General features: G+C 40.1%; 2 protein-coding genes across 2 annotated transcripts; both read left to right on the top strand.

Moving 5' to 3' along the window:
- The first annotated feature begins 221 nt into the window (after positions 1 to 221).
- Positions 222 to 7,023, top strand: LOC125081147 (probable inactive serine protease 58). Its single transcript, XM_047695652.1, has 5 exons — positions 222 to 510; positions 1,309 to 1,465; positions 2,991 to 3,241; positions 6,210 to 6,346; positions 6,739 to 7,023. Exons 1-5 carry the CDS (start codon positions 471 to 473, stop codon positions 6,886 to 6,888), a joined length of 735 nt encoding a protein of 244 aa, XP_047551608.1. The 5' UTR covers positions 222 to 470; the 3' UTR covers positions 6,889 to 7,023.
- Positions 7,024 to 14,407: 7,384 nt separating this feature from the next.
- On the top strand, positions 14,408 to 21,140 carry LOC125081158 (probable inactive serine protease 58). Its single transcript, XM_047695672.1, has 6 exons — positions 14,408 to 14,472; positions 14,727 to 14,813; positions 16,816 to 16,954; positions 17,181 to 17,437; positions 20,639 to 20,778; positions 20,869 to 21,140. Exons 2-6 carry the CDS (start codon positions 14,774 to 14,776, stop codon positions 21,016 to 21,018), a joined length of 726 nt encoding a protein of 241 aa, XP_047551628.1. The 5' UTR covers positions 14,408 to 14,472; positions 14,727 to 14,773; the 3' UTR covers positions 21,019 to 21,140.
- The last annotated feature ends 6,324 nt before the right edge of the window (positions 21,141 to 27,464 follow it).

Here is a 27,464-nt window from a genome sequence, read left to right as displayed (position 1 = left end):
TTATTAAATTTATTTCTAAATAAATTATCTGAATGTTTGGTGAGTCTCTATGAATGGCAGAAAGACCCTTTAGAAGAAGGGAGATGGCAAATGAGGGTGACAGGGAGGGACACAGTCACAAAGGGAGGATGGGACAACAAAGAAAGGCCATGTCACAGAGAGGGGAAGAAAAATGTCAGCAGATACATCAAACTCCTGAGATATTTGCGATCAGAGAGGAGGCATCAGGTGCTTGAATTGGTTTGCTCCTTCTCTTCCACCCTGCATCAGAGACAGTGCCAAGCTGGGCATCATATAACTGGGTTTTGAGCAGCGCTAGTCTCAAGACTGCTATGAGATCCTTGCTTCTTCCTCTAAGCCCCAATTGAAGTTTCTATCCAGCTATCGTGGCAAAGGACACTTGGACTAAAGACTGGGACGGTTTGCAGCTTGATCCAACTAGTGCACTTCTGGCAAGATTTGTGCCTGCCATGAAGCCCTGTCTCATCTTCACTCTTCTAAGCACAGCTGGTGAGCAGCTAGCCTTGGCTTCCTGGAGAGGGATAGGTGGGGTGGGTCAGAAGGGAAATAGGTAGCCACAACTGAGGAGACAGGAAGGGGTGGGCATTTCTTTCAATTAACTGTTGAAGGAAACAAAAGGAACCACTCCTTCTGCTGACTTATCCCATCAGGGTGCTCTCACAGTCCCTCTGAACCCTGTGGTCATGGTGGGATAAGTCACTATAGTGCCCCACTCTCTCCTGAGACTCAGGTGTGGGATTTTTGGACTGCCACTTTTTCTGGGCAGCCACATCGCCCTCTGGGCAGGTGGACCCAGAGGAGGTGCGGGGAAGGCAGGTGGGTCAGGTACACTAGAAGCCTTATATCCCTGTCCCAAGCCTTTCCATCCCTCTCACTGCCAAAGTCAGGTGGTATGTAATTATGACTTTCTTGTTTATTTGGCAGAAGTTAGTTAAAAATAATGTTTTGAAAAAATATATATATTGGTTTGAAAGGACTAATGCATCCCCTCGCCCCTTTTTGTAATATACGACACTGCCAATCAGGGTTTCTGATCAGCGCATGAGTTAGTCTCACAGAATTTTAATATATTTCCATTTCAAACAAAGACATGTGTCAAGGTCCCTAATGCATATAGTTTTGGTGACATGTATGATTCCTTCTGATTTTTAAAATGATGTTTAAAATAATTTGGAGTCCCTGGTATTATCTTTAAAAGCCCCAGGTCAGAGAAAAACTACCCTAGCCAACTCTTGCCTCTCATTCTGTTTGACTCTCTTTCTACCTGTGACTCTATTAATTATTTAGGAGTTATTCTGGCCACAGATTCTAAAGATGATGACCTGAACTTACCAGAAGATTTTACTATTCCATACATAGTCTATCTGCAGTCCAGATCAGAACCCTGTGTGGGGTCTCTCATTCACCCTGAGTGGGTACTGACAGCTGCCCACTGCCCTTTACCGTAAGTATCCCTTTGTTCCTGGGAGCTGAGAGGGATCTGTTTAAACAAAAGCAGGTTTGGTGGGGCATCCCAACCAGCCTTAATGACATTCTAAGGGACAGGAAAACCAGAGAAGAGAGAGGATCTCCTTCCCAGTAGGAAAAATAACACCAATTTGGGTGGTTTAGGAGGAGATCAATAGGAAGGTATCAGGAGACTCTCTCATGGAGAATAAATAATATCTATTCATTCAACATATTATTAGGCATTTACTATGTCTAGGAACTGTTTAATCCACTGGGAAAAGAGCAAGAAAACAAGATGGAAATAAATTTTCTCTCCTGAAGCTTATATTCTGGTAGAGGACGTAAACCAAAACAAATAAACACCCCAAAATGAAACACCAAAGAATGGCAAGCTGTAACATACAGGAATGAAACCAGAGATCTGCTCTAGGTAAGGTGGTCATTTTAGGCCACATTGTAGAGAGGAGACCAACAGGAAGAGGAGGAGGCAGCTGAATGCATAAAGCCTGGGAGAACATTCCAGGTAGAGGGTACGTACAGTCCCTGAAGTAATGAAGGTATTTGGCCAACTTTAAGACCAATGTGGCCTGTAGTGAGTAGGGAAATGCCTACAGGGTGAGGGGAAGAGTCAGGCAGAAGCCACAGGATGCAGGCAACAGGAGAAGGACAAGGGAACAATGCACAAAATCCTGCTCTCCCTTGTAAATCTGCATCCCTGCTGTGACTGCATGAGAATGTGCTGTGTACCTGGGACCTATTGAGAGTTTCAAGAGTCTACAAGGCTCATTTAAAACTCAGTTCTCAGCTACCTGATCATTCAAGACCATTTATTCAAACACAGATGGACCCCCTGCTCTGCACATGATAAGACATACAAAGGAAAGATAGTTCATCCCCTCCAAGAATGGGGGTTGGAAAATTCTATATTCTTTTCTCAGCCAGATCTAGTGCATGAACTGTTTTTGGTAGGAAATAGTGCTTGTATCTGTGGCACAATTGGACTCCTGATGATGAAGTGGGTGTGTTTGAATGTGTCCAGGAAATACAATGGAAAATCATAATGGGAATCCTGATAGACAAAGAGCCTTGGGGATCAATGATAAAGAAGGCAGCACATTGCAAATATAGTGACATGGGCTTGAGAGGACCTAAGAATATCTAGAAATGAAGGGTATTATATACTTGCTCAAGAATTGCTTGAGACAACATGGTAAAGGCACATCTCTATTACTTACCCACTCAGATTTTCCAAATCTTAGTACCAATAATAAAACTAGACTGTACTGTGTGCTCTAGGTGACTGATACATGCCAGATTTTATATATACACTGACTCTAGACCCTAATACAACAACCCTGTAAACTACTAGTACAATTTGACAAACCAAAGCAGGTCACTTCAGTTCTCAGGTATGAGAGAGAAAATGAAGATGACTGGGGAGGTCACTTCTGACATTTGTTGCCATTCTGACAATTCTGTGACCTTCTCTTTCCCAACTCCCTGCCCTCTTTCTTCCAAAGCATTAAAATCCGACTGGGAGTTTATCAACCCAGCATCAGAAATAAGAAAGAGCAGATACGGAATTACTCATTGATTATACCTGCCCCGGAGTTCAAGGCACGATCTCTGGAGAATGACCTGATGCTGATAAAACTGTCCAAGCCTGCTGTACTCAACTCCCATGTGGGGACCATAGCCATATCTATGGAGCCCTTAACATTTAATGATTCCTGCTTTATCCCAACCTGGACTTGGAATGAATACAAAAACCGTAAGTGTTTGAATCTGTGTTCTTCATCCTGAGGAGGTTTTGGAGCTGGGAAAAAATGTGGAGGAATATACTTGAAAGGAATGCTTGCCATGAGGTAATGACCCTACAGTGATTATTGCCAGGACCTTATCCTACCAAGATTGTAAGCCAAGAAATATCATCCAGAGACTGATACAGAGCAGCCAATCTGACACTAATGAGTGGACCAGGCAGTAACTGTCCTATCTCTAGAATATTCAAGACCAGAGCCCAGGGAACTGAATTCAGGTAACAGTGGAGGAACTAGAAGTCCTCACCCTAAGAACAGTGTCAAGGTGTCCTGTGGGAAGCTGGCTTACTGTCTCATTGACAGCTGCTGAAAGTCCACCACGCAATCCATCCAACAGCAGTGAGAAAAACAAAAACAGAACATACAGCGAGATGACAGAGGACACTTCCCACCCCCTGCCACAGACAACCCAGTCTATGTTGATGATGATTCACTTAAGCAGACCCTGAGAGATGAGGGTAGCTGAGAGAGCTCTTCCCACCCACAGAGTGCAACTCTTAATACCTACTGCTTTCCCCAAGAGCTGCCCCTCACAGGTGGACACCAGGGCCTGCACAGGGGGGTTGATTTTGATTATGACATACTGTTGGTGTCTCTCTGGCCTTGACCTACCTCTGAGAAAAATTGCCACAGACCCTATTGCCAGCATGCATGCCTCTAGCCTCTGAGCTCTCTTGGCATGGGCAGAGAAAATCCAGTCTCTGCAGGAGCATGTTTTACCAAGGGCACTTTATGAAGAAAGTTGCTTTCTTACGCATTTGCTGGTTATTGGTGGGTCTTTACTTCATGTGGCTGCTAAAAACCTGTCATACTCTCTTTAGGGATTGTCAAAGGATAATGGGGCCACCACTCACTATCTGAAATGAAATGATAAAGATAAATTTATTAATGATTATAGTAAGGAGGAACAAAGCTGAGCAGACACCAGTCTTACTGAGCAGAACAGAGTACTGGGCCTAGATGGGGCTTGGGGAAAGCTTTTGGTACAGAGATTGGAGGACTTTCAGAGGCATAAAGAAGTTTACATCTGTAGGGGCATGGTGGTTGTTCATTGTTTGGCACTTTCAGGCATGTTTATTGCAGGGGGTCAGATTGGCTGATTTTATTTTATTTATTTTATTTTTTTTTATTACAGATTTTTATTTATTCATTTGACACAGAGAGAGAGATCACAAGTAGGCAGAGAAGCAGGCAGAGGGGAAGAGGGAAGCAGGCTCCCCGCTCATTAGAGAGCCTGATGCAGGGCTCCATCCCAGGACCCTGGGATCATGACCTGAGCCAAAGGCAGAGGCTTAACCCACGGAGCCACCCAGGTACCCCCAGATTGGCTGATTTTACAAAGGTGACATTGATTGTCTTGTTGAAGCTGTGTTCACTGATGCAATTGTCATGACATTAATCAGTTTAATTAATTAAATTAATTAATTTATTAATTAATAATTAATTAATTAATTATTAATTATTAATTATTTTTATTTTTATTTATTTTTAATTTATTTTTATTTATTTATTTATTTATAATTAATTATAATAATAATTAATTAATTAATTTAATTAATTAAAATCAGATTAATCAGACATCAATCACTGATGACCCCAGAACAATCCATCTGTCCCATAAAAACAAATAAAAAGTGGGAATTTTATATTCTCAGTATTTGGCAGTTTCATTTTTAATTCAGAAGAAAATTTCTGGGAATCTAAGTGAATATATTTTCTTTTTTTTTTTAAAGATTTTATTTATTTGACAGACAGAGATCACAAGTAGGCAGAGAGGCAGGCAGGGAGAGAGGAGGAAGCAGGCTCCCTGCTGAGCAGAGAGCCCAATATGGGGCTCGATCCCAGGACCCTGAGATCATAACCTGAGCTGAAGGCAGAGGCTTAAACCACTAAGCCATCCAGGTCCCCCGTGAATAAATTATCTGGAAAAATTAAAGTTTATGATTTTTATCCTTGACTTTCAAGTCTTATTCAAAGTAATTGCAAAAGTAAATTGTTGCATACTGTTTGAAAACAAAATAAAATCATACAAAGTTTTTATCACATGGGTTCTGCATGTCAGAATCATAGTGACAATCTAATTCTGTAAGCTCTTTGGTGTAAGAGTTTGGATATTTATTAGGAATTCATTATTTCAAGTGCTTGGTTACTTTCACCTTGTTTATTCTACACATTTCGATTCAAGGTTAAAAACCTAAAATTGAACATAACTCCCCTCTCTTTTTTGACTTGACACTTTCTGTTTTAGGACATCAGGTTGATACACTATCAGAAAAATCCTGCTCTGTAAGCAACACTAGGGTTAGTTTGAGCAGTATCTAATCTGTTTTTTGTTGCCTTCCTCCTTGTCTCTCCCCACCAGAGATTAGAATTATATTGGTTAGAAATCTTGCATTCTGAGGTTAACAGTAGAGTAACAATTACAATGAGGGAGATGAACACTCTGACTTCTTTGGGGGAAATATATACGTATTCTTATACACACACTTATAAATAATCCATTTATAAATTATCTATTTCATTAAAAAAGCAGCTTTAGACACATTACAAATAGTTTCTCCCTTTATGGTTAAATGTAAATATAAAAATTAAATGATTAAATATAAAAAAGTTGAAGTAGATGCCAAATATAAAGATTTCTTAGGGACAATGGGTTTGTGTCTGTTTTCATGGTCATTTATAATCTTCTGGTGGGTTTTCAAAGGTTTCTAAATTAGGCGGAGGAGACGGAGAATGACAGATCTGTTGTCTGATGTAAGGAGAACGTCATGATCTGAATCTGCAGCTCTGACATAGATACTGAATGAGAAGCCCTCAGAAGGATGGAATGTGTTCACAAAGTAGGGAGGGAGTCATCACAAGAGTATGTGTGACAAGCACAGTAACCGTGGACTTCATTTGTCTTTTTTTCCCCTATAGTTAGTGACCCTGACATCCTGACGTGGATAAACCAGCCTTCTCATCCCTTCAATTACTGCAAGAATGCGGTAGGAAATAGAATAGCAGTACACATCATGTGTGTGGGAAAACCTTTGAACATCATATCTAAAGTCAAGGTATTTTTCCTTTCTTCAGATAGAAAGATTGCAAGGGGTCCATGAAGAGGAGGGGTGATTGTAGAAAATCAAATGGTGCTCATCCAAAAGGCCTGGAGTCCCTTTCTTCTCCCCCCAGGTCTTTGGGTTGGTCATTAATTCTTCTTCCCTCATTTTATAGTTCTCGGTAGAACTATTTGTCATTTCTCCTCCTGCCTGCACTCAGGTTGGGCTGAAGCTTGAACCAAGAAAAGTGAGATCTAGGTGGATGTGAAGAAAGGGTTGTTACTTTTCAAGAAAAATGAGTCTAGTCCTTTAGATGCCTCTGAGTCTATAATACGCTATGTCTTTGAATTTATTCTTTTTCCATGAAGACAAAGCAACATTGACCTCCTGTTCCCTCTCTCTGGCAGGAAGTCTCAGCTGCTCCAGCCATCTGCAATGGGAGGCTACATGGAATCTTGTGCTGGGACAAAGGAAGTGTCACCCTGGGAAGTGAAGCGTTCTTCACAGAAGTCCATCACTATGCAAGATGGATCATGAAAACGATTAATACCCACTGAGGCACTCTGTTCCTCTGTCCCCCAGGAAAACATCTTCATGATTTCTATACTGAATTCACAACTCTCTTGACCTTTCTTGCTCTTGGATAGAATCCAAGTAGAGAACATTCAGTTAAAAAAAAAAAAAAAGACACTAAGAACTCATGCTTTGACCGCCGATCTCTTTATATGTTAACTGCCAGCATGATGAGAAATGTAGCAACGTGCCTGTCAAGTGTTCATTCCTTTCAAAAAGTATCGAGTTGTCAGCTCCTTAGCAGACATTGCATATGCTAGGGACACTTGAGAGACTATGACCTATGCTTGGCCATCAAGCAGCCAGTTATAACACCTTATGGCTATTGTTAAAATGGAGATAAGAAGAGAGCAGAGAAAAAAAGGAGAGCAGAGAAAAAAAAATTCAGGTGTCACAGCGGGAGGACATTTCACCAAATAGGCAGACAAATTAGGAGAGAATATTGTAAATCTGAGGGAACAGTTAAGTAAGTCAGAAAGGACAAAAATGTGGCATGTTCTGGAAAATATATCTAAATAAATAATACTGGAGGGTAGAAAGTAAATTGTCTGCAGGGGAGGAGGCAAGATGTGATAAAAGATTATTATTTATAGGTGAACAAGGTTTAGATTGTGGAAGGGCCTGACCTGTTTGGTGAAGGAATTTAGATTTTTATCCTGTTGGGATCAGAGGGAGGTGTCATTAAAACCTCTATGGTAGAACCTCATCAAATTTATGAATTGGGAGATACTGAAGAAGCAGAACCTGTAGAGTTTACACGTATTGACTGTGAGTAGAAAGAGAAGTGTCTGGAATAATGCCCAAGTTTCTGACTTGGACGTCTGCGTAGATGATGGTTCACAAACATGCAGAGAACCAATATTTTCATGTGTAAAAGGTCAGAGCACAGTCATGAGCAGGAAAGACAGGCATGTTATACATGAGATCCTTGAAGGACATGGAGGTGATCATGTCTAGCACACAGCTGGAGACAAAGATCTAGATCTTAGATAATGTCTGGGCAATGACAATAGGGGAGTTGTATATTTATGGGTGGTAGCCGTGGACTTCAGCAGAGCTCTGTGCTAGTGGGAAGAGCTCTGAATGATGCTCAGTCCCTCTCTTGCCCTAGCATAGAGTGGAGAGATATAGACCATCCATGACCCATTGACCAAGACACCTAAAAATATGGAATTGAAAGGATTCCAAGTCACCCAAAAGTATGGGTCCACAGTGAGAAACCATGAAGTCACAAATAGGGGAGTGGCAGTGTGATATGAGGTCATCTATTAGGAAGGGAAAGGGGATCAGAGAGGGTCAGTGAGTTGAGAGAGAATAATGACACGGAAAGAAAAGACTCTACAAAGAGGGAAGAGATTTGGCATTCCATTCCATGAGAGAGGTGGTGAATCCATGCAACTGTAGAGATTGCAGGGGAGGGGAGAAAGGTTGGTTCCACGACACTGATATACTCTGCTTTTCTTCCTCCACCAAAGCAAAAAATTAAAAAAAAAAAAAAAAAGCTGGATTATGACTAAGCCCATAGCTTTTCCTGACACATAAACAAAAAGAATCAAATTCTCAACTTGGGATACTAAGGCCAAGTTTAATTCAAGATGTTTCATTTTCTTGTAATTCTTGGCCGTCCAAAGCACAAGTCCCTCTGTTTGCCTGTCTTCTCCAGCAGCCTTGCTCCTAGTTTCTCCCTGCTTCCTGTCTCTGATTCACTCATTACCCAATACCCTTTGTCCCCTTTACTGAATCAGATTTATATTATCCCAGAGTTTTTAATAAAATGATCATCTGATCATTTCTAAATTATGTCTTCAACACATACTGGCAATCCTGCATTTCCCAAGTCACTCTCTATACAATGCTTCATAATGGCCACCTCAAGCATTCTCCTCCTCCTCTGGCCATCAGTGCTTCATCTTCAGTGAATGACATCCAACTAGGAGGTTGAAACCATCAGTGATAATTTCAACTTTCCTACTTCCCACTCTGAAAACATACTTAGTGCTTTTCTTCCTCATTCCTTTTGATCTTTCCTGGAAGGGAGACCCTATTGTCTCCAATATTTACCTTCACTTATGATGTGGATCACTTCTCCTCTGACTTCCTCATGGACGGCTCTATTGAGCATCTCTACTTCTTTATATTTTTCCACTTCCCCTATCTATTGACTTCTTCCTATCACCATTTAAACAAGATAAATCCTATTCCATCTAAAATATGGACCCCAAGGATGTCCTCCCTTGATCTGCTCTCTGGTTGCCTCCTGGGTTTTCTTTGTAGGCAGTGCCTACTTGACAATTCCTGAATAGTCTGCTCTGGAGGATTCTTCTTGGTCTATCTTCACTCTCTTTTATACATGCTCTTCTCTTTTGAGTCCTCATTCAACTTCCCAGAGACTTTCCCCCTATCTCTTTATTTGGTTAACTTCTACTCATTTTTTAAACCTCGAATATCACTTCCTCAAGGAGGTCTTCTTCTGACCCTCATGTTAGGGTTCCTGCTATATGTGCTTCTACCTCCCTTTCCTTCCGCCATTCTGACATTCATGACGGCAGGTTTTCTTATACCCATCTTCCCTGTTAGACTTTATCATCTCATCTTCCTTACCACTAAATCATCAATAGCTAATAAAGTGCTGGTACACAGTATGCATTTGTATTGGTTTTCTATTGCTGCATAAAAATATTGCCACAAATTGAACAACTTAAAAGAGCACATATTATCTCACAGTTTCTGCGAATCAGGAGTTCAAGCATGGCTTAGGTGTGTCCTCCATTCAGGGTCTAGCAAGAGTTTAAGGTAAGAATTTGCTTCTAGGCTTATTCAGGTTGTTGGCAGAATTCATTTCCCTCTGGTTGTATGATACCAGATACTCGCATTTTGTGGGCTGTCCCCTGAAAGCTGCCCTCGGGTCCTTGAAGCTATCCTTAGTGCAGAGAGGTCATCCATACACTTAGGTCTCCTCAGTGTGTCTGTTCATGACCCCATGCCAGTGGGAAGAATCTCTCTTGTGCATGCTAGCAAGATGGATGTGTATATGTGTGTGTATACACAATGTTAATATTCTCTATCAATGTAATTATCAGAATGAAATCCCATAATTTTGCCATATTTTATTAGTTCAAAGGAAGTCACAGGTCTCACACCCAAGGAAAGGAAATTGCAATAAACCCACTGGGCTTAGGGTCTGTCCAAAATATTCAATAGAATTTCATAAAATAAATTTATTGGATCCTTATCTCTCACACAATAAGGACTTATGCAAGTCTTGTATATGCAAGGCTTACATAATAAGACTTTTCATTATATAATTCCTGTTTCTCTCTCCACCTGGTTAACACTTCTGCTGTAACACATGGTTGCTATTCCACAAACACACCATGTTGTTTCACATATTCTTGCATTTACAGAAGACTTACCCTTCTTTTGAATTATTTTTTCTCTTCTTTTTATGCCAGACAAGCTCCTTCCCCTTCTCTAAGACCCAGGTAAAGTATAATTTTTTAGAAACTCTTTCCTTTCACACAATATACACTCAAGAAGTATCTTTAACTTTGTGCTCAAGGCACATAATTCAATTAAAAAAAAAAACTTTTCCCACATTAGAAAACAAAACAGATGAGAATAGGGAAAAAAGGAGAGAGAGAGTCAAACCAAGAAGCAGACTCATATCTACAGAGAACAAACTGGTGGTTACAGAGGGGAAAGAGTGGGGCCTGGGTAAAAATAGACAATGGGGATTAAGGAGGGCACTTGCTATGATGAACACTAGGTGATGTATGGAAGTATTGAGTCACTATATTTTACACCTGAAACTAATATTACACTATATGTTAATTAACTAAAGACTTAAAATTTTCTCCCACATGTTATTATAAAAAATTTTAAACATGCAATGAAGCTGAAGGAATTTTACAGTGTATACCTATATCCCCAGAATAGTCTACCACTAAGCAGTCGGTTGTTGTTGTTGTTTTTTAGTATTTTGCACTGATGTAGTATAACTGTTATAGCGGATGAACCAATACCGATACGTTATTAGTAACCAAAGTCCATAGCTTATGTTAGGGTTGGCTCTTTATGTTATATAGTATTATGGGTTTGGACAAAGGCATAATGTCCTGTATCTACAATTAGACTATCATATGGAATCATTTTACTTCCCTAAAAATGCCCCATGCTCTTCCTGTTCACTCTTCTCCCCATCTCCCCAAATTCTGACAACCACTCATCTTTTTACTGCCTCCATACGTTGCTTTTTTTCAAAATGTCATAAATTGGAACCATTCAATATATAATATTTTTAGAACTGGCTTCTATCACTTAGTAATATGCATTTAAGGATTCTCTATGTGTTTCATCATTTTTTTTCTTTCATCTCTTGATAGCTCATTTTTTAAAAATCACTGAATAATACATTTTCCAGTGTGGATACACCACACTTTGTTTATCCATTTACCCATCTTGGTTGCTTCCAAGGTTTAGTAATTATGACTAAAGTTGTTGTAATTATTCAGGTGTAAGATTCTGTGGACATAAGTTTTTAGTTCATTTAGTTAATAACCAGGGGAGTGATTGCTGGCTCATATGGTAAGATTTTTTTCTTTTTTTTTTTTTAATTTTTTAAATTTCTTTTCAGCGTAACAGTATTCATTGTTTTTACACCACACCCAGTGCTCCATGCAATCCGTGCCCTCTCCAATACCCACCACCTGGTTCCCCCAACTTCCCACCCCCCGCCCCTTCAAAACCCTCAGATTGTTTTTCAGAGTCCATAGTCTCTCATGGTTCTCCTCCCCTTCCAATTTCCCTCATCTCCCTTCTCCTCTCTAACTCCCCTTGTCCTCCATGCTATTTGTTATGCTCCACAAATAAGTGAAACCATATGATAATTGACTCTCTCTGCTTGACTTATTTCACTCAGCATAATCTCTTCCAGTCCCATCCATGTTGCTACAAAAGTTGGGTATTCATCCTTTCTGATGGAGGCATAATACTCCATAGTGTATATGGACCACATCTTCCTTATCCATTCGTCCGTTGAAGGGCATCTTGGCTCTTTCCACAGTTTGGCAACCATGACCATTGCTGCTATAAACATTGGGGTACAGATGGCCCTTCTTTTCACTACATCTGTATCTTTGGAGTAAATACCCAGTAGTGCAATTGCAGGGTCATAGGGAAGCTCTATTTTTAATTTCTTGAGGAATCTCCACACTGTTCTCCAAAGTGGCTGCACCAACTTGCATTCCCACCAACAATGTAAGAGGGTTCCCCTTTCTCCACATCCCCTCCAACACAAGTTGTTTCCTGTCTTGCTAATTTTGGCCATTCTAAGTGGTGTAAGGTGGTATCTCAATGTGGTTTTAATTTGAATCTCCCTGATGGCTAGTGATGATGAACATTTTTTCATGTGTCTGATAGCCATTTGTATGTCTTCATTGGAGAAGTGTCTGTTCATATCTTCTGCCCATTTTTTGATATGATTATCTGTTTTGTGTGTGTTGAGTTTCAGGAGTTCTTTATAGATCCTGCATATCAACCTTTTGTCTGTACTGTCATTTGCAAATATCTTCTCCCATTCCGTGGGTTGCCTCTTTGTTTTGTTGACTGTTTCCTTTGCTGTGCAGAAGCTTTTGATTTTGATGAAGTCCCAAAAGTTCATTTTCGCTTTTGTTTCCTTTGCCTTTGGAGACATATCTTGAAAGAAGTTGCTGTGGCTGAAGAGGTTACTGCCTATATTCTCCTCTAGGATTCTAATGGATTCCTGTCTCACATTGAGGTCTTTTATCCATTTTGAGTTTATTTTTGTGTACGGTGTAAGACTCATGAAAGAAATTGAAAAAGACACAAAAAGGACAAAAAGATGGAAGACCATTCCATGCTCTTGGATCGGAAGAATAAACATTATTAAAATGTCTATACTGCCTAGAACAATCTATACTTTTAATGCCATTCTGATCAAAATTCCATCGGTATTTTTCAAAGAGCTGGAGCAAATAATCCAAAAATTTGTATGGAACCAGAAGAAACCCCGAATCACTAAGGAAATGTTGAAAAACAAAAATAAAACTGGGGGCATCATGTTGTCTGATTTCAAGCTTTACTACAAAGCTGTGATCACCAAGACAGCATGATACTGGCATAAAAACAGACACAGAGACCAGTGGAACAGAGTAGAGAGCCCAGATATGGACCCTCAACTCTATGGTCAAATAATCTTCGACAAAACAGGAAAAAATATACAGTGGAAAAAAGACAGTCTCTTCAATAAATGGTGCTGGGAAAACTGGACAGCTATATGTAGAAGAATGAAACTCAACCATTCTCTTACATCGTATGGTAAGACTATGTTTAGATTTTAAGAAACCACCAAACCATCTCCCAAAGTGGCTATACATTTTGTATTCCTACCAGCAATAAATGAACATTCTTGCTGTTTTACAACCTCACCAACATTTGGTGTTCTTGGTCTCAAACTTTAGCCATTCTACCAGGTGTGTAGTGGTATCTTATTGTTGCCTTAATTTGTAATTTCCTAATGTATGTTGAGAATCTTTTCCTATACTACTTGTCATCTATACTTCCTCTTTGTTGTTGTGGAATGAACTGCGTCCTCCCAAAATTCCTATGTTGAAACCATAAACCCCAAAGTGATTGTATTTGGAGATAGGTCCTAGAAGGAAATAATTTGGGAGAAATGAGGTCCTAAGTAAGGGTGGGGCACTGTTCTGATAGGATTAGTGTCCTTATAAAAAGAGACACCAGAGAGCTGTATACATAAATATAGAGGACGTACCACAGGAGGATACAGTAGCCTACAAAGCCAGGAAGAGAGCTCTCACCAGAAAATGAATTTGCTGGCACCTTGATCATGGACTTCTAGCCTCCAGAACTGTGAGAAAATAAATGTCAGTTGTTCAAGATCCCCAGTCTATAGTATTTTGTTATCATAGCCTCAACAGACTAATGCATTTGAGACGGTATCTGTTCAGATATTTGGTGCATTTTTAATTGGGTTATTCATGTTCTTGTTGTTGAGTTTAAAGATTTCCTTATATATTTTGGATCCAAATCATGTAACGGACAATGTGTTTTGCTAATATTTCCACCTAGACAATGATATCGGTAGAGTTTTAGCTCTGAACGCTTTGTTTTATAATTGCCTTCTTATAAACCTATCATTCCCACTAGTCTATAGGCTCCCTGAAGGCAGAGAAGCATCTTCACATTAGGCATCCTCTACAGTGAGCACAGAGCCTAGCACAAGTCAGACACATAATATAAATTACTGGCCAGCTGTTTGAATAAATGAGTGGATGAACAGTGTCATGAAAGGAAAAGCTGGTCTATCTCAAGGAGGGGTTCAGTGTCAGGCAGAGGGGTCAGACCAGCACCAGCTGGCTGGGTAATGGCCGCTGGAGACAAATGTCTGTGTCACACAACCAGGGGTTAGCATCACACAGATGGGAGGGGTCACTGTCCTGAAGGACCTGATTTCAGAGTTTGACAAAGTTTGGACAAGAAAAAAGGGGGCTGGGAAACACTCTGAGCTCCAACATCTCTCAGATTAGGTATGTTTTCGCCCAAAAAGGGAAAGCAAAATGCTGAATTCCAGATCCATTCTCTGTCAGGGACCAAATCACCTGCTCTCCATTCTTGTCCTTCTGATACCTGACATCATTCCCCATTCTGACCAGTGGACATCTCTTTGGGAGCTGAAACCTGCCACTAAAGGAATTCACATCATTTTGTTTTCAACCCTGGAACCCCTTCTTGCTATATCTTACTTAGTCCTTTTCCACCCCCTCCTCTGCATCCTTTCCAGAGACCCTAGGCTGAACTTCATCCTTTGAAAAGGCTTTTGAAATCAATATGAAGTTTATCTCCTTCTGGACTCTCTTGAACCTGCCTGGTGAGTATCTTCACATTTTTCTCTTTACTTGCCAAAGAGAAATCCTAGGGGAATCATGAAAGATAGACGGATAGAGACAGGAGGCATGTTCCAGACTACAAGTGTGTAGAACCAACTCTCCCTCACCACTGCCACTGCCCCCATCAGCTTTCCACCGGTGACACTGGCTGCCTGCCTCACCTCAGCTTTATTGCTCATATGTTCTTTTGGAAGTATGGACATTGAAACCCTAATACCAAACTCTAATACCAAACCAAACAGCTTTATTGCTTGTATGCTCTTTGGGGAGGCATGGACATTGAAACACTAATACCAAACCAAACAGCTTTATTGCTTGCATGCTCTTTGGGGAGGCATGGACACTGAAACCCTAATACCAGGGAAGACTGTGATCCAACTCTGGGCCCATCCGGAACAGGACTGCTGCCGTCAGGAGTGAATGAGAAGCAGAGGCAGAGGTTGAAAGCAGAGGTTCAACTAATAGACACAGCAGAGCATTCAAGGGTTTTTGGTCTTGTCCTTACAGCTTCCAGTTACTCAAGCAAAAACCTTGGAGGCATTCATAAAATCTTTCTCTCACACCCCACATTCAATCTGTTTGGAAAATTTTGTTGGTTCTCTCTTCTAAATATATCCTAAATCCAATCACATCTCACCACCTCCACTGTTCACAATGGCCAAGACACTATCATCTGCCCGGATTATCATATAAATCCCCTATCAGGCCTCTCTGCTTTCTACCTCTACACTCAACATTTCTCCATAAGGAAATGACCATCACTGCCTTACACAAAACCCTGATGCTGTTCCACATTCCTTCAGAAGAAAGTCCCACATCCTTATGAGGCTTTACAAAACTCTGCATCATGGCTCTTGCATCCATCCTTTCCTGCTCTTCTCCCCTTCACCTGCCATGCCAGCCAAACTGGCTTTTATGATGCTTCATAAAAAAGTCTTAGGATGGGGCACCTGGGTGGCTCAGTGGGTTAAAGCCTCTGCCTTTGGCTCAAGTCATGGTCCCAGAGTCCTGGGATCGAGGCCCACATTGGGCTCTCTGCTCCTCAGGGAACCTGCTTCCTTCTCTCTCTCTGCCTGCCTTTCTGCCTACTTGTGATCACTCTGTCAAATAAATAAATAAAATCTTTAAAAAAAAAAAAGTCTTAGGACTCTTGCTCCAACTGTTTCCTCTGTCTGGATCCCCGTTCCCCAGATATCTGATGATCTAACTCCCCCACCTTCATTTCTTTGGTCATCTCTCATCCTGTCCACAAGGCCTACCTATCCTGACTACTGTATAATATTGCAGAATGTCCCACCACACACATGCACATCTCTGTACTGCTATTTCCTCTTTCTCTATTCTACTATTTTTTCCCACAGCACCAATCACCTTGTAATACACTAGGCCATTTACTTATGTTTCGTGTCTACTGTTATAGAATGTCTTCTCTCATCAGAATGTATAAGAGCAGGGGTATTTCTCTGCTTCATTCTGTGTATAGCCCAAACCCCTGTAACAGAGCCTGGCATATACGAGGTGCTCACACTTAACCTGTTGAACTATCTCCCCCTCCTCAGATTGTGATAGCAGTTGGCCCGTTCTTTAAAATGGCAGTTATATTGTTTTGCCTTGCATTGCTGTAGGGAGCAAGGGGTGGGACTGGTAAAAGCATTCTTAAAAAAGTATAAATAGTAAGTTCTCCAGGAGTTGATTTAACATATGTTCACTGAATTGTAGAAGATATTTAAGAAAACCTGCATTTTAATCTGAAAAATATTTATTGACAATAAAAGGGAAGCCCCTTTATCTTTTGAAATTGATATGTTTCTATCATTTTATTCATGTTTTTAGAAGAAAGTAAGCCTGTTTGCAAATTTAGCTTACAGAAAAAGGTACTGGGGAGAAGGGTAGGAACTTAAACCTATTAAGTAATTTTCCTTTGTTTTTTCTAGTGATCCCTGCAAAAATCTCAGAATTTCCTGTCTATTTTTCTCTTTCCAGTTGCTCTGGCTTTTGATCCAAATTACCGAAATGACATCACTCCCCCATACCTGGTCTACCTGAAATCTGATTACTTGCCCTGTGTTGGAGTTCTGATCGACCCCCTTTGGGTGATCACAGCTGCACACTGCAACTTACCGTGAGTAATAAGCCCTCAAAGCCACTTTGTGCTTCGGATTCTCTGGTTGGGCAGAGACCCGCAACCCTGCCTGGTGCCACTGCCCAATGAAGTGGGGTTAGGGAGGCTTTCTGGGGACATGTTCAGTAGTAGAGAATAAGGTCTGTGGGAGGGGGCTAATAAAGGCTCATAAGGATGAATAAATAATCTCTGCCAAGTCTTCTCTCAAACAACTACATTGTTCCAGAAAGCTTCAGGTGGTCTTGGGGATTACAAATCCATCAAATGACAATGAAAAGGATATACAAGTAGTTGGCCATGTGAAGATGATCCAACATCCATACTTCTCAACCACTTCTATTGAGCATGACCTCATGTTAATCAAGCTGGGAGAAAGTGTTGAACTCAATGACTATGTGAAACTGGTCAACCTGCCTGAAGAACCTGTCCATGAAGGAACCATGTGCATGGTCTCTACATGGGCCTACAACCTATGTGATGACTGTGAGTGACCTCAAGATAATCCTCTTCTCCCAGAGTAGGACACATTCTTTCCCTTCTCTACTCTTGGCGTCTGAATTCTTCCCAATGAGGCTTCTTTCTTAATTCATCCCAATGAGGCTTCTTTCTTAATTCATCCTTGTCATCTCTTTTCCCTTTCCCTATACCTCACTGAAGGAGTCCTTCAAGCATTTCCCCCCCACTGTATCCTGCTATCATCTTTGTTTCCAGACATGATAGAAAAGGTGTTAGTGGGAAGAAGACATTTGTATTCTAGTCCTAATTTGCTGGGTAACGGTTGGCCATTTTGCCTTTGGAGCATCAATTTTCTGAACTCCAAAATGTGTTACAAACTATATCAGATGTTTTCAAACTGTTCTAGGCAATAAAGAGAATTAAAGCCTTGAAAGAACGAGAAATAATATGCATGTATTAAACATAAGATAAATATATAATACGGTGCTAAATCAGGCAGAACTTCTGTATGCAAGATTGTGATACAAAAAAAAAAATGAAAAGTTTAAGAAAAATATTTCTGAGGGGTGCCTGGTGGCTCATTCGGTTAGGCATCTGCCTTCAGTTCAGGTCATGATCTCAGGGTCCTGGGATCGAATCCCACATCAGACTCTCTGTTCAGTGAGGAGTCTGTTACTCCCTCTGTCTCTCCACCAATTTGTGCTTGCTCTCTCACTCTCTTTCTCTCAAATAAATAAAATCTTATAAAAAAGCAAACTAATGATGTACTATATGGTGGCTAACAACATAATAAAAAAAGAGAAAAATATTTCTGAAACATTTTTCACTGGTAACATTCTGAACATTCACTCATTTCTTTACAAAATTAAAAAACGACTACCATTTGTAACAGTGGAGGCTCTCCATGTAATCTGAATCTCCTGAGATACATGTTCAATCTCAGCTTTCTTCTCTCACATGCCTCAGATTCCATGAAAAAACTTTGAGCAAATTAAGACAGCTTTTTCTCTTCTAAGTTTTGAGCCTGTCTGCCCACTATCCCATTCCAATATTTTACAAATTCAAAACCGCTATCTGTAGCTATTAATCAAGAGTGTTGGCTATGGGAGAAGGTAGGGCTGACTATAAGGAAAATGGAACTATGGTCTGAATGTACAATATAGTTCTATGAGAGACCTTTAGGAAGAACTATTAGTACAATTTAGCTCATGAGCAAGTTGTTTTTGTATTTAATATTCATTATTGCTATATACCATAGTATGAAGAAAGGAGATTCATGTTGATCAAGCCTGTCAGATTACACCCATCCATCTACCTTGATTCTCTATTTATAGAATTCAGGATAGAAGGATAGAAGTCACTTTTTCTAACTGTGCTGCCATTGCCCCAAACGTTTTAAACTGTTCTTTTCAGACCTTGAGGTACACTTCCTTGAATATATCAAAAATGCAGAAATTCTTTTTTCCCAGCTTTATTGAGGTATATAATTGAAAAATAAAGATTATATAGATTTAAGATATATAGTGTCATGTTCATACATATATATATATATGCACACCCACAGCACAGAGACACACACACATATACATATATAGTACATATATAGTATATATATTGTGTATATGTAGTGTATATACATATATATTGTGTGTGTATATATATATGTATATATAAATATATACAATGTGAAATGATGCCCCCAGTTGAGCTAATTGTCTATCACTTCACATATTTACCTTATGTATATGGGTGTGGTGAGAGTATTTAAGATCTACTCTCTTAGGAAGTTTTAAGTACACAGTACAGTATTATTAACCGTAACCACCATGCTGTACGTCCAATCTCCAGTACTTAGTCATCTAATAACTAAAGTTTGTACTCTTTGATCAACAACCCTCCCCCCCATATCTTCCACCCACCAGCCTCTGACAACCACCATTATATTCTCCATTTCTGTGAGTTTGGCTTTTTTTAGATTCCACATAGAAGTGAGATTATACCGTCTTGGTCTTGCTTCATCTGGCTTATTTCACTTAGCTTTCTGTCCTCTATACAAGTAGAAACATTTTGTCCTGTGAGTGTTAATTTGAGTTTTTAAAATAAATGTACCCCTGATGAGCAGTACGTTTGACTCATCTGGGTTATGACATTCGTATCAAAGAGAGATACAACTTACCCCTACCCTACCTCCAAAATTCAGTTTATTTTGATCTGGCTAATGAAGTAATTTTTTTTTTAGCAGATACTGAGTTTTTCTGATCTGACAAATTAAAACTAGATTCTCTCTAGAATCTAGAAATTTCAAAGTAAAAGAGATGTTATTTAAGGGTACAAACTTACAACTAGTAGAGAAACAAGTCTGGGAGACCTAATGCATAACATAATGAATACAGATAACAATATCATATTATAATCAAACTTGCTAAGAGACTAGATCTTGATTACTCTCACCACAAAAAAGAAATGATAATTATGTGACATGATAGAGGTGTTAACTATAGCTACAATAGCAATCACATTACAATCTATAAATATATTAAATAAATATTTTGCACACCTTAAATTTATACATTGTGACATGTCATATATATTTCAATACAAAAATTTAAAAGGAGACAGTGATGAATTTAAACTGTGGAACAAATAATAAACATGAAAGCTCAAAAGCTGAAATAAAATAACAAAGAATTCCATGTTAAGGCTATTCTTTAAATTTTATTTTTAAGATTTATTAATTTATTTGAGGGAGAGGAAGAGAAGGAGGGTATACTTGCGAGGCTTTGGGGAGGGGCAGAGGGAGAGAGAATTTAAGGCAGACTCCACACTGAGCACAGAGCCTGAAATAGGGCTTGATCTCACAACCCTGAGATCACCACCTGAGCTGAAACCAAGAGTTGCATGCCTAATTGACTATACCACCCAAGCGCAGTCAGTTAAGCATTTAGAGTTTTTAAAGTAATTGATTTCATTGCAGAGATGTCTCATATTTTGCATTATCACTTCTAGGAATTTAGCCTCTTTTATAAAGAGATAAACACTTGTATCATGAGAAATGGTTAATCTGATCTTTTCCTACTTTCCAGCCAGCCCCAGCTGTGATTTCCCTCAGTATTTGATCTCTTGTCCTTTCTTCCAGAAGAAGAAAGGTGCTGAAAAACAGCGCAAGGAGAAAAGGAGGTTTGTTATCTACTAACTCTTAAGGAAGTTGTGCACCTTTCTTTTCTCTAGCCAAGGAGCCCAACTCACTGCAGAATGTGAACATCTCCATAGTCTACAGGAATGAGTGCCTTGAGGCCTATAAAACTTACAGGATCGAAGATAGTATGCTGTGTCTGGGCATCGTTCCAGGAAGGAGGCAACCCTGCAAGGTAATGTACAGTGCCTTCAGTTTCCCATTTTATTTCTTGTGTCTTTTACCAGAAAGATAAGATAACCCTATATTCCTTTTGTTCCGGCAGGAAGTCACAGCCGCCCCAGCAGTCTGCAATGGGGTACTTCAAGGAATATTGACTTTTTTGGATGGATGTGTTTTGAGAGCTGATGTTGGCATCTATACCAGAATCTTTAAATACATGTCCTGGATTAGAAATACAATGGGAAACTACTGAGCTGCCACGACAGGAAGTCTAGATCATGTGACACAGGCTGTCCCTATGTCCAGCCTCACACTGAAGTCTAAATAGATGCTCTCGGTCACACCAGCATGCCTGTATGCCTTCTGCTCAACAGATTGGATGATTTGTACGTCTCCATATTGTGACTATACATGACAACCATTCTTCCACCCCTTTTGACAAAGATGACAAATATCATACCCCTTAGGCAGTTGAAGTTTAGGTAGTAGGGATTGTATTCTAACAAAGGGATCATTGACCCATTGAAAAAGGCCACTAAGCCATTTGAGGTGACAAAACCCTTATTACTTGCGTTGAGTTAACATGTGCTTTTGCTAAGTTACACATGCCAGAAGGGAAAAAGGAAGCCTGACAAAGAGTGAGCTAACTAGAAGCATGAGTGAGAGAAAAGGTTTCTGGGAGGGAACCTGTAAGAGGTATTGCACTTATTTTCTCCTTGCCCATATGACTCTCAGCACCAGCCATAGATCCCGGTCATTCATTCTGCAGGGCTCTGGGTAGAGTCTTAGTTGTGAGAGGTTAATACAAAAGTGAACTGGGGCATAGGACACAGCAGATGAAACACGGAGTCTGGGCCAGATTTTGTCAACACCTGCTTGCCCTTTCTATTACGCTGGCTGCTACAGGGACTCCATTCTCTCCAACTGTTACGCTTGCATTTTTCTTCCTCTCTTTTCACCTCACCCCTGCAGCTAGCTCCAGTTCCCAACTGAGAGATTTCATTGACAGTTACTGAGGATCAAAATCTCAGAAACCAAACTGCATTTTAGAGGGTTTTGCCTGTGGCCACTACAGGTGGACTGTTGAAAATTTACAGTCCAGCTAGGGGACAAGGGAACTCCTCTCAGGAAGCAAGTTCCAGCAGTAAATCTTGTCCTTTCCAGGATTTGAAAACCTCTTGGTAAAGCCTAGCTTGCAGTGCTTAAAAGCAACCCTTTGTGTATGAATTACTAAGGCAAATGTGAGAGCTTCACCTTTATGCGTGTTATTAACTGACATTTTAGCTATAGGAGAAACAGATGGTTTTTGCAAGAGAGCACCTCACACTCTGGAGATGTTCCCCACCTTAAAATGGAGCTATGATTTCAGTAGTTCATCCTAGTCTCTTATAAGGCTAGTTGATTCTAGGTGATAAAACTTATGTCAAGTTCATTGAATTCCATGGGCATCAGCCTACTGTCACACCACTATCACTGTACAGTGACTTCCTTGGTTGGAAAACATTCTTCTGTTGTGGGGTATATAAGGCATTCAGTTAATTCAAGGATGGTGGTGCTGGGAAGATAGCAGGAAATGGAAAATCTAAATCTAGACTTATCATTCCCAGTGAGGACAATAGTTATTCCTTCCATGCTGAAAGGGGCTACTGGGGTACCTAGATTATAGTACTGCATCAGGACTGTATCAGGGCTGAGTCACTGACACGGACACATTGTATCTGTAGCAGTGGTAGTAGTCAAGTGAGACTTTTAGGAAGTCCTTGTATACGCTCCATTTGGTCCCATTATTTGTTTATGAAGTCACTAAAAAACCCTTGAGAAAATGAAGGATTTTAGCACACACCTGCTTACCTGAACTGTTATTAAAGTTTACAGAATTGAAAGCATTTTGGTGAGAATTCTTATGGGCTATAATATTCTCCTGCTCCAAGCCCACCCTGAAAAAATCCTACCAAATAATTTTTCTCCAAATAGCTAATCCCCATTCCTTCCATCTTCCTCCCTCTGAGTGCCTGTCAAGGTAGGCCATAGGCAACTCCCAAGAAATTCACATAAACCTCAGCCTCTCAGGGAAGAAAAGAACCAGATGTCTTAATTGAATTTCTGTCTCCTGAGAAGAATTTCATTCCTCTCTTTCCTTCAGGGCATCCCTCAGAGGGGTCGTATTATCACAGTAGTCGGCATGCAGTCAGTCCTAATACATCAACCAGTGAAGTCTTTCTACCCTCACTGAACTGTTTATAAAAAAAAACTCTTAGAGGTCACAGTGTGGCTTAAGGAAAATTTCCCAGAGCAAGGGCTAGTGCAACTTATTTGGACTTTCATGGCCTAGTTTTCCTCCATTCTATTTACACTCCAAGTTGGGTGTGGAATGTTGCTAAGCATATCCAAGTCAACAACAAAGAGTCAGGTAGCCGCACCTAGATAGAGCAAGTTTCATGGCCATCTGGTGATCTGGAGTCAGGCACTTAGTCTCCACTAGACCCCAGTGGCAAAGCAGAAGCTATTTCCCAAAGAGGAAAAAGGAGCATGACTTTGCTACCATATTTTGGGACCGCTATTTTGATTTTCTTATTAGGCTTTGCCATAAACTTCATTTAGTACACAAAAAATACTTCTAGAACCATTGGATCTATAGAATTTAAGCTTAAGAAACAGATCCAATTAAATGGTTCAGAGCATGATATCCTAATGAGATATATGTTTCTTGTAAAATTTATAGGTCTTCAGATACCATTCTTCATAGTAGGGAGCACCAGTATAACAAGGCATTCATTTTAATAGAGGAATCCAACATACACCAGTAAGTTTCAGTGGTTGTTGTCACCTACCTACTACTACATATCTGTCTTTCCAAGACACCCAGAAAACTTGCTACTTCCTTTTATCTCACCCTACCAACATGATATTAGTAATACAACAGATCAACATGGTACCCTTTGAGACTGTCAAGTTCCTTAAAGGCTATATTCAGATTCAGGGACAGAACAATGAGGACTGCCTGAGTGTGGAGGTAAAAATATATTGTTGTCCCTGACAAATGAAAGCTCATTAATTCTGAGCTTCTCAATGCAATGTACAAAAATACATGTTCCAGATGGATAGTTGCATACTGAGTGTGAAAGACTGCATTTATTTGCTCTAGTAAGGAGCCACATACGGACCAGCAACTATAATTGGAGTTTACCACGCAATATTCAAACACTATCATTCTCCACCACTCTTATGACATGACCAACTGAAGAACCAAATGAAATTATAATACAAATTATCACCCAGCATATTTCAAGTCTGTGTTGACAGTACTGGCCTCAGCAATGTGCTGATGTTTTAGATTTACTAAGGGGAAGTTCCATCAACTCTCTTTTAGCCCTTCCTACAACAAAAGCTTACTTCACAGGCCTGACAGATATTGTAGTGATTCTACCAGTTGAAGGAAAAAAATACACTTTCCACCCCTGCCAGTGCACATAGGTACTGTGGAAGGAAATTCTAGATGGTTTCAGAGCCCCATTGAATTACTCTAAGGAAGACTTGGTAAAAAATCCAATTATCCCTCAATTTTCATAAGTCCCACTCTGATCAGAGGATAGCACTGATTATGAATCTTCCCTCCCCAACCACAAACACTACAGATTAGTACCAATTCAGAAAAAAAAAAAAATTCAACTATGTTCTTGTCCCTAGAGCACAAGTCACCAAGTAAATAGACTCAGGTCATCTTTATACGGGCTGGAAAGGAGACTCAATGTTAGAACAAGGTTCATTCCTTAGGGTACTGGGTTCCAATTCATTCAAGGGGCACTGAGTCAGGTAATGTAAGGAACTGAGCTTTGTGACCTAGGGAGGAGCCCATACCACTTTAGCATGTTGACTCCCATCGGTCGACTATCATCAAATCTGTCAGGTGTTTTTTGGTTCTATAAGTCAAGTAAGAACTTGAACTTCCTGTCAGTTTCATTCTTGGAGATCCCATTTTTGTAGAGAACCCTTGAAAGAATTCTCTTTAGGGCCCCAAAACATCACCAGATGAGATCGTTTGTTTGTTTCCATTTTAAGAGTAAGAGAGGAGGATGAGTTTAATAGCTTGACATTTATCTATTTCCTTAAACAAGTTAAACTAAAATCTGCTAGCAAAGGCCTGCTAGCAAAGGGCAAAGGCCACTCTAAGTGGGGAATGTGACACCTGTAAGGTTCTTCTGCACAGCCTCTTTGTTTATTTCCACTTTATGCTTTTAGTAGCAAATATGATAGAATCCACCACTCAGTATGCTGAATGATGGGAGACTTCTTTCTAATTTTAAGTTGCAGCCTTGGGACTCCCATGTTGCCATGTATCTAAGCCATATTCTCTAACAGCTCAGTAAGTGACATGGCCAAAAATTTCCCTTCCCATCTGCCTTACTACTTTGTCTCTCTCAATTTGTTCCGAACTTATGTGGAAAAAACGGAGGGGAGGGGTCATTCATCAGTTTCCTCAAATCATAATAACATGTTAGGATTTAGAGAGCATGTTTTTCCATTGAGTACGGGGATACCTCCTATAACCACTGTTCTCCAGGCTGAAAAGCTATGATTCCAAAAACTAAATGAGAATGGATAGGCCAGGATCTTACAAAAGCAAGGTGAAGATTAGGAAAGAGCTTCTGTTTGTGCACAGAAATTAATAACCAGCTACTGTATTGATGAGACTTTGTAATTCTTCTCATGTGCATTCACTTCAAGAACAGGAGGATATCAGAAACCATAAATTGAGCTCTGTTCAATAGTGAATCAAGGTTTAAAAAAAGCCTCGATTTGACGCCATTAGCTATAACAACTAGAGTAGAATCAAGTTGCCCACTGGAAGCTAAAGATGGGGATGAGAGAGGCTGGCCTAGGGCCTGACACTGGCAAGGAATCCCAAGGTCATCGCTCCCAGGTCCTTTGAAAACTGAGCAGTACTAGGCACCTTCATTATCTCACGTTGGGGTTTCTGGTAACTACTCTGACTAAAATCAAACCGATGTTCCTCATTGTCTCTCTTGCCCAGTCTATGATTTGTTGTCTGCTGTCGGTTTGTTTTTAAGAGATTATTGTAAATAATGTAAATCACATGCAGGATTTGCTTCAGCTATAAAATGTACATCTAAACTTGCTGACTCCTACCTTGAGCCATTTAGTTGGCACACCTATAATCTCGAGTTCCCCATCTACAATAGCAGCCCAAGACGTGGCTCCAATTCTATCCTTGGTTAGAAGAAGTTTAGCTCGTCACCAAGCCAAACTTGCTGTTATACTTTTCTACCGAAATAGCCCAATTTTAGAGACTGGGCTTCTGTTCTATTCCTGCAGTAAAGCTCCCTCTTCTCCCCCACCCCTTCTCTTAATCCCAGTTCCATTAATGCTGTCTTTGTCTCAACAACCTTATCTGATTCCCCAGCTCCTATAAGCCTAAGACTCTGCCTAACCCTGCCCAGATGTTGCTGTAGACCCCAGGAGGCCTGCTGCTGATGGCTCTCCGTATAGCTTGCAGGCCTGCTGCCCCTCTACTGGCCATCAGCTCTGAATTCCCTTCCACCTTCACTTCAATATGCTTTGCTGTCAGTTTAGCTGACTCTCCCTTGTGACTGCTATTCCCCACTCTGATTTCCACCATCTGTCCCTCCAGTGTGAGTTTATCTCACTTCTAGAGCCACAGAAGGATGATCTTGGGCTTAGCAGTGCTGAAAGAGCACAGGTTTGGGATCTAATTTTGTGTGTAATCCCAACTTCCACAGCTATGAGCTGTGGGTCCTCAGGTATTAAGGAATTTAACCGTCTTGTTTTAGTTTATCTCTAAAACGGGACCGATAATACTCTTCTGGATTGTTGGAAGTAAATAGGATAATTTGTGTAAGGCATGGAGCATAATATTCAGCATATAGTAGGTATTCAATATACAATGATCCCCCTTAAATCTTTGCAAAGGATTACTGCTAATCTGTTGCCATTTCTTTACATCTGAGTTTATCTTTCTTCATTTAGGATGGAAACTATTTTCATGGCCACACACACACACACATACACACACACATCAATCAATCAATCAATCAATCAGGTTATATCTGAGAGCCAAAGAACATTCTTTTTTTTTTTTTTTTTGCTGACGACCTCATTTATTTACTAATACAGTACTTTTTAAAATCAAATTCACTAAATACAAATAATACAAACAGTGATATATTTTGATATTACCATTTCAAGCAAAGACAATTTTCTCCACACAGGTGTCTAGCTGGAGAATATCATACATAGCAACTTTGAACTGCAGACTACGTTTGCCTCAAGAACATATTCCAAGCAAGAGCAATGATAGGGAGCCAAAGAACATTCTGATAGAATTTACCAATATATGTTCCCCTTCTTCAGGTGTTAGGCACCTGTGCCTTTCCCAGCCTGCATGGGAAAGACCCTTAGGTATAAAATACAGAAAGGAAGTTTTGCAACGTCATTGTATTTATTTGGGTAGAGGTCTAAAACTATAACTGCAAGATAAGTACATTGTAGTGTCACTTAGACAGGCAATTGCCAGATAGGGTTGCTTTGTTTTTGAAGTGTTTCCCCAATTTCAGAAATCCAATTCATTGGATATAAGGAGGAGAAAACATGAAAGTAGAAAAGTAAGATTAAATTCACAGTCTTAGCTATTATATTACTTTATAAAGTTTTCTGGAATTC

Source organism: Lutra lutra, chromosome 11, assembly GCF_902655055.1.
Source record: "Lutra lutra chromosome 11, mLutLut1.2, whole genome shotgun sequence".
Classification (NCBI taxonomy): Eukaryota; Metazoa; Chordata; class Mammalia; order Carnivora; family Mustelidae; genus Lutra; species Lutra lutra.
This window is presented reverse-complemented; position numbering and strand designations above follow the sequence as displayed.

What these genes read in the sequence shown, in the direction of transcription:
- LOC125081147 (XM_047695652.1), top strand. Translation starts at nt 471, where the DNA reads ATGAAGCCCTGTCTCATCTTCACTCTTCTAAGCACAGCTG. An exon ending in CACTCTTCTAAGCACAGCTG is followed by an intron (nt 511 to 1,308) that starts GTGAGCAGCTAG and finishes TTAATTATTTAG; the next exon opens with GAGTTATTCTGGCCACAGAT. An exon ending in GCTGCCCACTGCCCTTTACC is followed by an intron (nt 1,466 to 2,990) that starts GTAAGTATCCCT and finishes TTTCTTCCAAAG; the next exon opens with CATTAAAATCCGACTGGGAG.
- LOC125081158 (XM_047695672.1), top strand. Translation starts at nt 14,774, where the DNA reads ATGAAGTTTATCTCCTTCTGGACTCTCTTGAACCTGCCTG. An exon ending in GCTGCACACTGCAACTTACC is followed by an intron (nt 16,955 to 17,180) that starts GTGAGTAATAAG and finishes ACATTGTTCCAG; the next exon opens with AAAGCTTCAGGTGGTCTTGG. An exon ending in GAAGGAGGCAACCCTGCAAG is followed by an intron (nt 20,779 to 20,868) that starts GTAATGTACAGT and finishes TTGTTCCGGCAG; the next exon opens with GAAGTCACAGCCGCCCCAGC.